The sequence below is a fragment of the Leiobunum rupestre genome, chromosome 8 (genome assembly GCF_980474605.1).
Source record: "Leiobunum rupestre chromosome 8, qqLeiRupe1.1.hap1, whole genome shotgun sequence".
NCBI classification, from domain to species: Eukaryota; Metazoa; Arthropoda; class Arachnida; order Opiliones; family Sclerosomatidae; genus Leiobunum; species Leiobunum rupestre.
In genome coordinates, this window is record NC_143391.1 from 9,196,634 (window position 1) to 9,209,013 (window position 12,380).

Sequence of the window (12,380 nt, forward strand, 5' to 3'; positions counted from 1 at the left end):
CCTACGCTCTTTAATCTCTCTAAAAGCCCGGGTCAACGTACACGGACAGGGTCGAAAAACAAGGGACACGACCAAAACAAAAAGAGTTTGTTGTAGCTGTTGCCGCGCTGATTTTTCTAAAAGGCGCCCACTTCCCCACCCCACCCCACCTATACTTTACTAATATATCAGGACCTAGCTACTAAAGAAAATTAAAACACGAAAAAAACTGTTTGATAACTTCATTGGTTTTTGGGGCAATATTTATTCGTCGTCCTTATTGATACGAATTTGCATAATCCCTTCTTTAACGAAAGTTTACTTTCCAGTTTTAAAAAAGAGAAGAACATTATTAGACTAGTTCACGCGAACAACCGTAAAAAAGCTCATTAAAGCGTTGTATTTTGATGACCATATCCGAACAACCGGTACTTCGAAACAAAGTCCGGTTCTTGTCCGCTTGTCGTCGCTTCGGCCAATAATCCGTTGAAACTATGAACGCCCACAAACTCGACCGTGTTTTGTACGTAACGAAAAGTCCAGTTTGGGGAATAGGGAATAAAACAGGGAGAGGAGTCACGGATACAAACACATACGCTACATATTTGGTCAGTAATAGGGCGTCATTTGCATAATGGAGTGAAATGAACTACCGTGGGAGTATTAAAAAAAGCCATCGATTACCCGCAACGTTGTAACGCGCGGAGCTGGCTCGACCTTGACCACGCAACGCGAGAACTTTCGATCCATTGACCCACGTGCCCGGACTGAAATACCTTTTTTACTCCGGAAGGAAAACAACGCTAACCACGGAAGCCGCCCAGGTTTTCAAACATTCTTACAACCCAGGGCTCCTCCACTAAATAACGTTTCCTTCTCACATTCAAATCCAACCCGCTAACTTTTAGAATTAAAATGATTTAACAATTAAAGACGAATGTTAAAATAGTGACCCAAATTGAACGAAAACCACTCGATTGGGGAGCGAATACAGAATTGTAACATTTCCATTTTCTAATTTCATTTTACCTTTCAGTTCCTTTACTTGGAGCAACTAAGACAGCACCCCACACAAGGAGAACGCAACCCGTCAAAAGTCGTGCATTTTCTTGCGTACAATTTTCATTGGTTAGACGCTTTAGCGCATGCTGCCGTCGGAAGGGGAAAATTCGGAAATTGTCTTCCCCCATTCCGTAAAACGCTCAGCGTAAAGGCTCGTCCAATGTAATTTGTACACAACAACGCGTTAGCGTGTTCAAAGGCTAGCTACGTTCTCCTTCTGTTAGTTGCTCCTAGGGTTCCTTAAATCGGTCTCGCACGAAAAGGTATCGACCAAAGACTAAAGTAAATAACGCACGATGTGTTTGCGACTTTTAGGGAAAATATTCTCACGGAGGGGGTAATGCAGTTATGTCAAATACAAAATAACTGTTTTGTATAGTAAAAAAAACGTCGAAATTTGCTTAGAAAAATAAAATAGCGAAAGTGGAAAGAAAAACGCGTCTAATATTAGAAAGAACATAGGAAGAATATAGGTAGATGGCGGCGTCTCCCGGCCTAAGTCCCAGTAAGTCGGGGGTAATCGTCGGGGACTAACGGAAGAGCGGAATATACGGCTACCACGGGACCTATACGGGAAGGCTTGATTATAACGCGTAAAACGGTACACGCCCTCGGCAATCTCGCCGTCGGTGTACGTTTACCCCCGGAGCCAGTTCGCTTTCTTTTATATTTATACTTGGCCCGTTATAAAGTCACGACCATTTCCCTAATTTTGATCATCAACCGAGCTGGAAACGACGGGCGCCACCGCTTCGCTTCCCCCCTAATGGTGATTAGAGGAGCGAAAGAGAGTCGTCGCCTTGCTAGATGACAAAAGGAGGTATCCCCCCCAGCCTTTCTTCTACGTAACGTCGAGAGTAGTTATTGCCGTGCCGTAATACATTCGTTTCGAAGCAGCTGCAGCCGTCGAATGTAATAAGAAAGATGATACTCCGCATTTCCAATATGAAAGAGCGAGAGAGAGAAGCAGTTCCATCCGTTCAATCTAGTCCCCGCTTTTCTCAAAAGCCAACGCGGGACGATTTCATCTTATCGAAAAAGGGAAAGAACTGTTTAACGCGTGATAAGAGTGAACGCGTCACTCGTCACGGTATAATTGGGGGAAAGATCGTTTAGCAGGGGGTCCTTGTTACGAGAGTGTACCTACAGACTGACTAATGGTTGGGACAACGTCCCTCGCATTTTCAACGACGAAAAATGCCAAGTAATAAACGCGTTATACGCGGAAGAAAATAAGCCCCTGACGACGATTAGTACTAAATTATTCTGCCGTTAAAACACAAGCGAAAAAGAAAGAAAATGATACGCGTTTTCGCTTATTATTATTAACAAAAAAGTCATTACAACACGCGAATACGCCTGGTGGTGCGCTTCACTCAAAACACTAAAGTACAGCCACTAGAACACTTCTACAGGGGTTTGACCTAATTTTGGCCTACTTCTCGAAATAACTGTAACGACAGTGAAATACGCGTGGAATACACAACATTTTGTTTAAATTAAATGGTAAACGTCAATAACCAAACGCAATCGAATGCTATATTGAGAGAGTTATACGGAAATGGTGTATTGAAAGGGATCTTCTCTACTCTATCGGATCCGCAAATCCAATAGTCCACGTCTTTTCATTTCTACACAAACTACTGCTTCTCGCTATTAGGAATGCGGCGCCATATCGGTCGGTCTCCCTCTCAAAATTGTCTAATATTACGCCGAGGGATCCGGGTGGGATATATATTAGCAACTAACGTGGCGAGAGCCCGGCTCAGGAATGTTCTCACACCGTCACACGCCACAGATATACGGAGAAAAGATTCAATATACCGTTAGATAATACGCAATACCACCTTTACTTATGTATGACGACATTTTCCCGTTCTCATTCGATAAACCTTACTGGCATTTTAAACTACAAATTTATCTCATTATCAGATTGATCGAGCGTTGGCTGCGAGTTTACTAAAATACGAATCAAAATTAATTCACTTTCAAAACAAAATTATCGTATCTATGGAGGATGTTTGAGAAACTTTCTTTAAATAAAGAGTATCCAAAATGTAATGGGGCAGCTGCCCCCTCCGCTACACCGGCAAAAACGTGATTAGTGTAAGAGCAAGACGGGCCAAAAAAATAGCATCCGCCTCAAGCTAGAATCGCCCTATTCAGCGGCTAATACCCTTAACAACTTCAGAGTACACTGACTTAACCCGATCCTCAGTTCCAGCCTTAACAGCCGATACTTATCGATCTAACTATAGGTAGTGAGACTATACACTAAGAGGATTAGCCAGCATGCTAGAGAAAGTAAAAAAAATATGAGTGACGAGAAAGAGCCGATAGAAAAATGATGGGGAAGTATCGGCATCATTGAGAAATAAGCTCTACTCGGGGGTTCAACTTCGCTCCATCCAGCTAATGATGGAGCGAAGGCCGTACTTGTAAAACAAACCTCGCCTTCGGTTACTTAATCGAGTGAAGAAGAAAAGACTATAGACGAGGGGCTAACTCAATTTTTGTTCCTTTAATACCGGTACCATATTGGTGGAAGCGAAAACACAGAGGGGATAAATGAAAAAAAAGGAAAGATTAGAAATCATATTACGTACCCTAATAAAGGCGGTTCTCCACTGACGTTAAGACGACGTACTAGCGGAGATGATCTCTCCTCCTCCTCGTCCTCCACCACCACCCAACAACGCGGAAATGGTCAACGTCCCACCGCGTGCCGGGGAAAACTGCGAAGAGAAAGATAAAGAGCTTTCGTTTTAAATTACCGGTTTTGCCGCAGTCTATACTTAATCAAGATTAATCGCCTTCAAAATTCGAGTACGTCGAAGACGTTTCGGACTGAGGTTTATAACCAAACTGCCTCCCGTCTGCTCCGCTTTTAGTTTAATGGAGCTGATCCTCCATTAAAAACTATAATCAGGCTCGGGATATGGATCTATCGAATGCTATTTGATGCTTGTTATACTTAGACACGAAAAATAAAAAATATAATAAGAGGGGGAAGGATTTTGGAGAACGGTTTGCGGGCCCTATATTTTTAGGGATTTTGTACGAGATGGGGAACTGCTACAAGATCAAATAAACGAAATGGTAAGAACAAAAATTGGGATGAAACTCGGGTATTTTTTTGTTTGAAGTACCGAAGGGATAGAGGAAGAGGATGAAATAGAGAATATCCAACTTCAAAGGGAAAAATTCACTTCGTGTCTCGAAAGAAAACAATATGTATACACCGCCTTTATCCTTCTTTTTGTTTCTTCGTGGCTCTCCGGTTTTTATAATGCATTTAGATGGGAATTACTCTACCACCAACACTCGGTTCCTCCTTGGGTTGCGCGTACCCTACAACGCCGAGGAAAAAAATTGAACCAGTGGTGGTCTGGTCGTGAGTGAGATTAAGTATAAAAGAAATATTTGTTTATACTTGGCGGGGTCGATAAAAGTGTGGGGACAGAACGGGCCAATTTGGGGGGACTTTCGCCGGGGAGGAGTCTCGATTTTAAGAGTTAGCTCACGCTCAACGGAACACGACGAACTAGAAACTCGAAAGTGCAGACTCTATTTACGCTACTACACGCCGCCATGCAACCGAAAGATTCCATTCTACAAACCTTTGATATGATAGGCGTGAAGTGAAAGTAAAATATTGCGTGTATAGAAAACATCGAGATAACCCGGTATAGTTCTACACTTTTAGCTTTGCTCCAACTCCCCGCCATGATTTTTGACAAGACTCGTAGAGAGCGAAGACGATAAATACGGAGTTTCTGCAATTTCGTAACGCGTGCATCCCAGCGCCATAAACATTTATGACGCGGAACGGTATGGATTTCCTCTTTCCACGTGTCTTGTTGACTCGGAGTTTCCATGACAACTATTACTATTAAAATACTATTAAAAATATAAGAATAAAATTAAAACTTGGATTTATTTTCAACTACTTTACTGCTAATGGCTGAGGGAATACGTTTTGTGAGGAACGAAAATACAGGAAACTTCGTTAACTTAATTTTTGTAAAACAAGAGATTACCTCAAACTGAATGAAATTTCATTTGAAATTTTAATTCATTTGAAAAATAAAATTTAATTTTATTGTGAGTTTTGGGTAGTTTAGGTTTGTTGAGGACTTTGTTTTGAGTAAGATTACGATCTTTGAAACCCCAATTTTTTTCATTGAAGAGTTTCGTCTCGTGGGTGCGTGATTTCAATCCATTTATTTATTGATGATCTCCACTACAAAGACATTGCGGGCGAGGAACTATTCCGTGAAATATATTTTTATTTCAAAACCAATATTTCAGAATAACACCAAAAAAATTGTACAGCAAAACGCCTTAGATAAATTGACGTATGCTTAACATTTCAAGGTTGTCGACGGAGCCTAGCGTGAGCTATCGCGTTTTCAAAATCTATTACTTCCAAACACACAAAAAGATTTAGACCTAAGTAGTAGTTTTTGTTTTGGCACTTTCGTATAACGATAGCTTTACACGAAGCGTGTTATTATTGCGAATTTCGCAGGGATCTTTTAGTTTTCATTGTAACCGTTACTAAACATTTTCTCTAAAATACAAAAATAAAGATAAATACATGCCTGTTAATTAAATAAGTTAAATGTCAAGCGTAGTTTTAATGACGCTTAACTATATGGCAATAACTGGTAGTAACGAATACGAACCGAGCGAAATAAACGTTAAAAGTCTGACGACAAAGTTTAACTTTAAAGCTTAAATTTCATTGTATCAAAGAGCGTAAGCAAAGAGAGGTTTCGACAATTCCAGTCGGTTCTCTCTGATACATTAGAATCGACAATTATTAGTCGCCAAAGCTTTACAAACGGCAGCTTAGAACTAGATTTGAACGCAGCCAGTCTGCTTAAGTCAACTATTCGAATAAACATTAGCCGTTAGCTCGGCATTATTTCCAAAATTGAATGGCTTATATTGTTTGGAGGCGACGAGCGAGCGATACCGACAGAGAGAACTCCGGCTGTTAAATTTAGGTACCCCTTTTCCAAGGCTGTCCACCCCCCCCCTTCCTCATCCTCACGCGCGACTGTATATATATATCTATATATATATAATTGTAATCCTTACAGCGCGTAATGTTTCCAATGTTCGAGCGGACGAACAATGCGTATCGGAGATTAGAAGGCTGAAAACTATAGCTACGTCCGCCTCCCTCGCTATTTCCTTCCAGCGACAAGACCTACATTCGACTCCCAACTCGGTCAATAGCGGGTGAACGACGCGACGGTGCCTTCCAACAACTGTCCAGTAATCGCGGATCGGGATATACGCGACGTCGTTGGAAAACGAAGGAACAGGGCCCGGAGAAAGGAGTCCGGGCCGCTATTATACAGTCCCCGAATGAAAATGAGCGAGCCCGATTCCACCGCCTCCGCTATTATACATTATGCAGCGCCGATTTCCCAAATATACGATCGCGAAGAGAGAGAAGAGTGTTTGTGTACGTCGAAACTCGCCACCGCGTTAATACATTAAACAGATACGGCAATAAGACGAAATATTTGGCTCTCTTTATACGGGAATCATTCGCTTTTGGACGACGATAGAGCCGCGTAAATTATATGGCTGGCCAAATGAGAGAGAGATATTCGAAGAGCGAATAAGTGTCGCCACTGACCGACTGCCGGAGAGACTATTATTCTAATTAAAGGACACTGTCGACTGGAAAATAGCGTCCTCTTCGGCTGGATCTTGGCGGCCGACCAGCAGTCATTAGAATCTCTTCCGAGAGGCCGCACGCCCAATTTGTTCCGTTTTTCCGTTTCATTAGTTTATTTACCGACTGGGCCCTTACGATTCCGGCAGTTCGCGATTACCCGATGCGGACGTATTCGCGCCACTATCGAAATCTGGAAACCACGGACGCGTTCAATTCCGAAACCACCCTTCGAACTGAATCATTCACTTACAGTCTGGGATGCGTTTATTTTAATGACCGCATTTTGAGGTTTAAATATATATAATATATATAGTTCAGAGCGACTGTAAGTTTTCCTTTATAACGGACGGTTGCTCTCCCCAATAGTCGTTCCCAGAGATAACGACATTTCTACATTCGTATACAATATATATTGAAATTAAATGAAATCCCGACGGAGGTTGAAAGTCATGAACTGAAACGAGTATCATTATTAAACGACAGGTAGAAAAACGACAAATTTTTACTCATATATCCGCCATCTAATAAGATTAATTATAATATTTTTAAAGAACCACGTGTAAATTATGTCAATGACCAAATAAAATTACCCATTTAAGGCAAAATCAACATCCGGGATTGCCAACTAGCCCACACGTGGTCATGTTCTACCTAGTCGCTCGAATCTCATCCAAGCATAGTTTATGTAATTTATTAATATTCCATTTGCCACCACCAAATAACAAAAGTGTCGCTTGTTTTTGTTTTGGGTGCAGCAGTCAATATCTGGGATTATTAAGGGCGCAGCGTAACGATTTCAGCACGCGAAGAGAAAATCAACAAGCCATTAGGCCGCCTCTCCTCATTAAAAAGCGAGTTCAATCCTCCACGCTATGGTACTTAATCACGAATCCGTATCAACAAGTATAACCCTCGACCAGTTATAAATAATATAAATCAAGCTAAGAATATAACGAGGAAGGGATCGTAACGCGAGAGGTCACGCTTTCGATCATCTTATATCTTTTCCAGCTAATCTTCATCACCATCGCGGAAAGTGGTAAAAACGAGCCAGTTATACGAGAAGGAGAATCCGAGAAGACGAAGAAAGGAAAAGGAGATTTACGGCCCTAGTCGGGCCGAGGATTAACAACGGGCCCGTTCACGCGCCGATCGGCCCGCAATTTTACGAGCAAACTAAATTCGGTATAAAAATCTTGAGCCGGTAACGTCGTCCCGAACGCGTCAGAACGACGACGGAGTTTGACGGCGTCGTTAATTCCAATCGTGCGTCGGCGCGAATAAAAGTAAAAGCGAGATCCAGGCCGGCTTCGGTTTCTCTTCCGCGTTTAACTTAATACTCCGCGGAGGTGTTTGAGAGAGGGACGCTCCGTATAAAACCCTTACTACCCCAGCCGAATAAAAATCGAAGACCAATTAAAAGTTGGAAAAGAGAGAACGCGGAAAGAGGAAGAACTTAGCTTATTAACTATTATCGTCCCGCTGAGGTTTTTGGGAAGCAAGCTACGAAGTTTCGTTCGAGAGAGTATTTTTCCAAAGTTGGTCGATCTCAAATTTAAAAGGAGAGAGGTCGCGAGAGGAAATTCGACTCGTTAATTTCGGGACGCGCGGGCGGAATCGGAAGGTGGAAAAATATCAAAAATATTCCTCAGCTTCAGTCACTCTCTTATGGCCCCTCCTTAGGCCTTACCACCATCTTCTCATCCATCGCAGACGCAGTTTTCTCACAGTTAAAGGATGGAGATTACTCAGGCATTCGTTTAGCGCCCCCCTCTCCCTTTTGGGCTTTTCTCTTATATACCGATGGTAAGAATTTCTTCCCTCCTCCGGATCCGGAGCGTCTCTTTTCCCATCCTCCACTCCTCATCCTCCGACGCTAGCTTTCTCCATCTCTGGGGCTGGCGCTCGTATTAAGAAGTCTAAAGAGCGTCTGATATAGATACGAAGGAGACGCGGTGGGAGGCGCGCTGGGAGGAGGAATAGCATTTCAGTTCAAGTGTGAAATATGAATTTCACACACCGCTACCTATTTATTACTTTATCTTTACGGCGGCCCTAACTCCGCTGAGTTGGCACCCCAAATTTCCGCCCGTTGCCCCGCCTTCCAAATGAAGCGATACACTATATAGCCGCTTTGCCGGGGGTTTGGGGTTAGGGGGGGACCTCTCTTTTGGGGCCTTTTTCTCGAAATAAAGGAAGCGAAAGACACTGAAGCCCCCCCACCCTTTTAAGCCTCACTAAGACCGTAGAAGCGAGGGTGGCTAAGAATAATATTTTAAAGTAAAAAGAGGATCATATTGGAGGCGCCACGCGAAAGGGCCAACGGGCCATCGAAATTCTTCGCGTATATTTCGCTTAAGAAAGCGGAATATGGAAAATAACTTTGTTGGCGACTAAATAATAAATGAGGAGCCCGGATGGAGTCTTTCCCCGTCTCTTAAAGAGGAAAGGTTAAATCGGCCGCCGAAAGGGGCTGCCTTCATATTATTATATTTTCAAAGAAGACATTTTAAAGCTCGTACATTTCGCTACCTGAGTTTCAAAACATTGTAACTCTACATTTATCGTAACGTTAGTATGTTAAGGACAATTTCTAATTTCAATTGAACCTTCCCATAACATAATTTATTTCAATAGATTTTGCGATTAATATATTATATTTTATTAACGATGCGATGAATATACAGGGTGTTTCAAAAGGTTATTCCAAAAATAATGAGTTGTAGGGGGTGAGTTGAGAAGTATGCATGTGTTTTCCCCATTTTCCTACGACGAGTTAAACGAGCGCCAGAGAGCTTTAAAGTGTGACCTACTAGCGCCTGGAAGTAGGCTGCAATGAGCGCAGAACCAAGCAGCTGGGACTTTAAATACTGTTTAAGTTTACTTTTTTACGCTGGTTACCTCGATTTGTTTACAAAGTCATTTTTTACCTATCACACGAACCCAAACCTTAATGTTCGCGTTTCCCTGCTGCTTGGTTTTGCGATTGTTGCACCCTACTTCCAGGGGCTAGTAGGCCACAGTTTAAAGCTCTCTGGCGCTCTTTTAACTCATCGTAGGAAAATGGGGAAAAAACACGCATACTTCTGAACTCACCCCTATAAATCCTTAAAATTTTTGCATAACCATTTGAAATGCCCTGTATAAGAAAAATACGGTTCATTATATTTTACTAACGATTTTTTACATTTAAAATTAGATTTTTCTTAAAACTAAGATTTTCAAGTTAGGATGTTTTTAAGCTAAGACAACGATATACGAATGAAAGTGCGCTCTTATCATTCCAGAGCCTTACAAAACGAAAAATTATTTTAAATATTTTAGGCAAATGTATCGCTACATTGTCGTCGTACAGTTTGGCGGACGTTAATTCGGTATTTTAAAAAGAGGTTTAAACATATACGTTACCATAGATTAACCAGTTGTAATCTAATTTTTCACACGATAAATTGTGAATATATGAGAGTTAAATATTGACGTTTTGGTTTAAACACTAAGCGGTTTCAAAATACTTAATTTTACACTCTTAAAACAAAGGGTGTTTTAATGGTATATTAAGGGTGTAATATCTGTAAAAAACACTCTTTAATGTTAATTTAAACGATCTAAAGGGATTTTTATTGTCCCAAATTAAAAACTTGAAAAGGTGTATAAAGGGTGTTATATTACCCCGTAAATTGAGTGATTTAACACCTCGTAAGGGTGTAGCTCCCTTAAGGCAGTAGTTTAGTACCCTAAAAGGAGTATTTTAACACTTTAAAGGGAGTATTGTAGTACCCTGAAGGGAGTCGTTTGGTACCCTAAAAGGAGTAGTCTTGTACCCTGAAGGGAATAGGTTTATACCACAAACTGTATAAAATAGTAACCAAAACGGAGGACCTAAGCATCCCAAACAGTATAAATAAACACCCTAGCAGGAAAACTGCTTTTTAATGTGTAGAATAACATCCTTTATAAACCTGTTAAGGTGTTAAATATGGGACAAGAAAATACACCTTTTGTTTTAAGAGTGTACGTTATCGGCTTTGTAATAACATAATGTTATACGGTTAATAGGTTTCTCGGACTAGGACGAATCTTATGAAAGTGTTAACGCTAAGCCATTCCATAGAAGGAATAAAAAAAATATGAAATAATATTTGTCTATTTTTATCGGTGTTTCAAAAATAAGGATATCTTTTAAACATTGGTGGAAAATATTAAGAACAAGCCGATGAATAAACCGACATTGATGAAACGGAGACCATATAAATCATTCCGAAGCATTTACAAAATTGGGTTTTCAGATTATAACAATTGTTAACCTTTAACCCTCTATTCGACCTTCAATATGATTGGTAACACGAGTAATAGAATCTCCGTGGAATAGCCGATTCGAGCTTTCTCGAACCAATGGGATTAATTTATTCAGAGATAGCCTTCATCCATTTCTAATTAGAGGGAATTACGTATTATCGTAGTGAATTTAACGACGAGCAATTATTTAGAAGTAAAGGTCAACCCACGTTGCTCGTAACTTATTTGAAACTTAACGATATTATATTGAACCGCCCAAGAATTTATTAATTGGCAAATACCTCGATTTTTTATTCTGGCAAATGGAAGAACCTGGTTTCATAGACTCTCGGGAGGTGGTCGTCGTGAAGCAAAATTGGACAGAGTAAATCAGGGTGGGGAAATAATAGATTGGTGAAATTTTTGCTCGGGACCATCGGGGGTTGAACGGGGGGAAGAGTAAGAGAGGAGGGCTGGTCATTAACGCGCCGAACTAATTAGGCAAAGTCAGCCCCAAAAGTTTGTTAGCCAGCCAGGTTTTCTTTTACTCCCGTGTCATACTACTTCTTATCTTTTGTAACAATTTACAAAAAGCAAAATTAAGTTAATCCTCGAACTTACAATTGTTAGTGTAGTATTTATCATTCAGAGTTAAAAAAATTAGGAATAAAATTAAATATTCTTTATTTACAGAGATAAAACAAAAAATATATAGTTTTTCAATTAAAATTGTTGCTTTTTTAATATTTAATGTTGTATATCGTTTCGTCCTTTTTTATTACAATATTTACGCTCGTCCACATAGTGAAGTTAATAGAGGAACTGATTTTTGTCATGGTGGAGTAATAAGTAATAATATCTATTTGTTACGGAAACCTTATGAGACTGTTGTACTATTTTACAAAATTTTTTAATAAATCTTAAAAACTTTAAAATATATACAATTACAACGTGATGGCTACAGCATCAACGTTGGGACACAACGATTCGGATTTTACAAAATCCTTTGTCAAGTGTGAGTTTTCCGTAACAAATAGATATTATTACATAGTGAAGTTATGTTTTATCAGATTTTAAGAAATGAAATTGCGCCTTAGAGGAATTTAAGATAAAATTTAAATTTTAGTATTTGTTCAGAAGAATTTTTTAGGAAAATTGGTTCGTCATAATAAGTAACCTTTTCCTTTTTTTATTTGCAGGTTTTACGATGAGAGACCGAGCGTTGTTTCTGAAAAGGCTCGTTTAATCACAACAGCACCGAGAGATGAGAGAAAGTCATGATATAACTACAGCGATAGTCGCACTTATGACATTACTCATTTCAAAAGGTAAAGAAAAACATTAAGTTCATTCCAATACACGAGTT

The 12,380-nt window shown here is 40.2% G+C and overlaps 1 protein-coding gene across 2 annotated transcripts in view; it reads left to right on the plus strand.

Annotated features, from left to right (window-relative positions):
- Positions 1 to 12,380, plus strand: part of LOC149932338 (uncharacterized) — a 96,971-nt gene that overhangs the window by 35,674 nt on the left and 48,917 nt on the right. For both annotated transcript variants that reach the window (XM_090155537.1, XM_090155538.1), the window contains exon 2: positions 12,214 to 12,342. In XM_090155537.1, coding sequence (XP_090011663.1) covers positions 12,279 to 12,342 — 64 coding nt within the window. In that variant the 5' untranslated portion in view covers positions 12,214 to 12,278. The remainder of the gene's footprint in view (positions 1 to 12,213; positions 12,343 to 12,380) is intronic.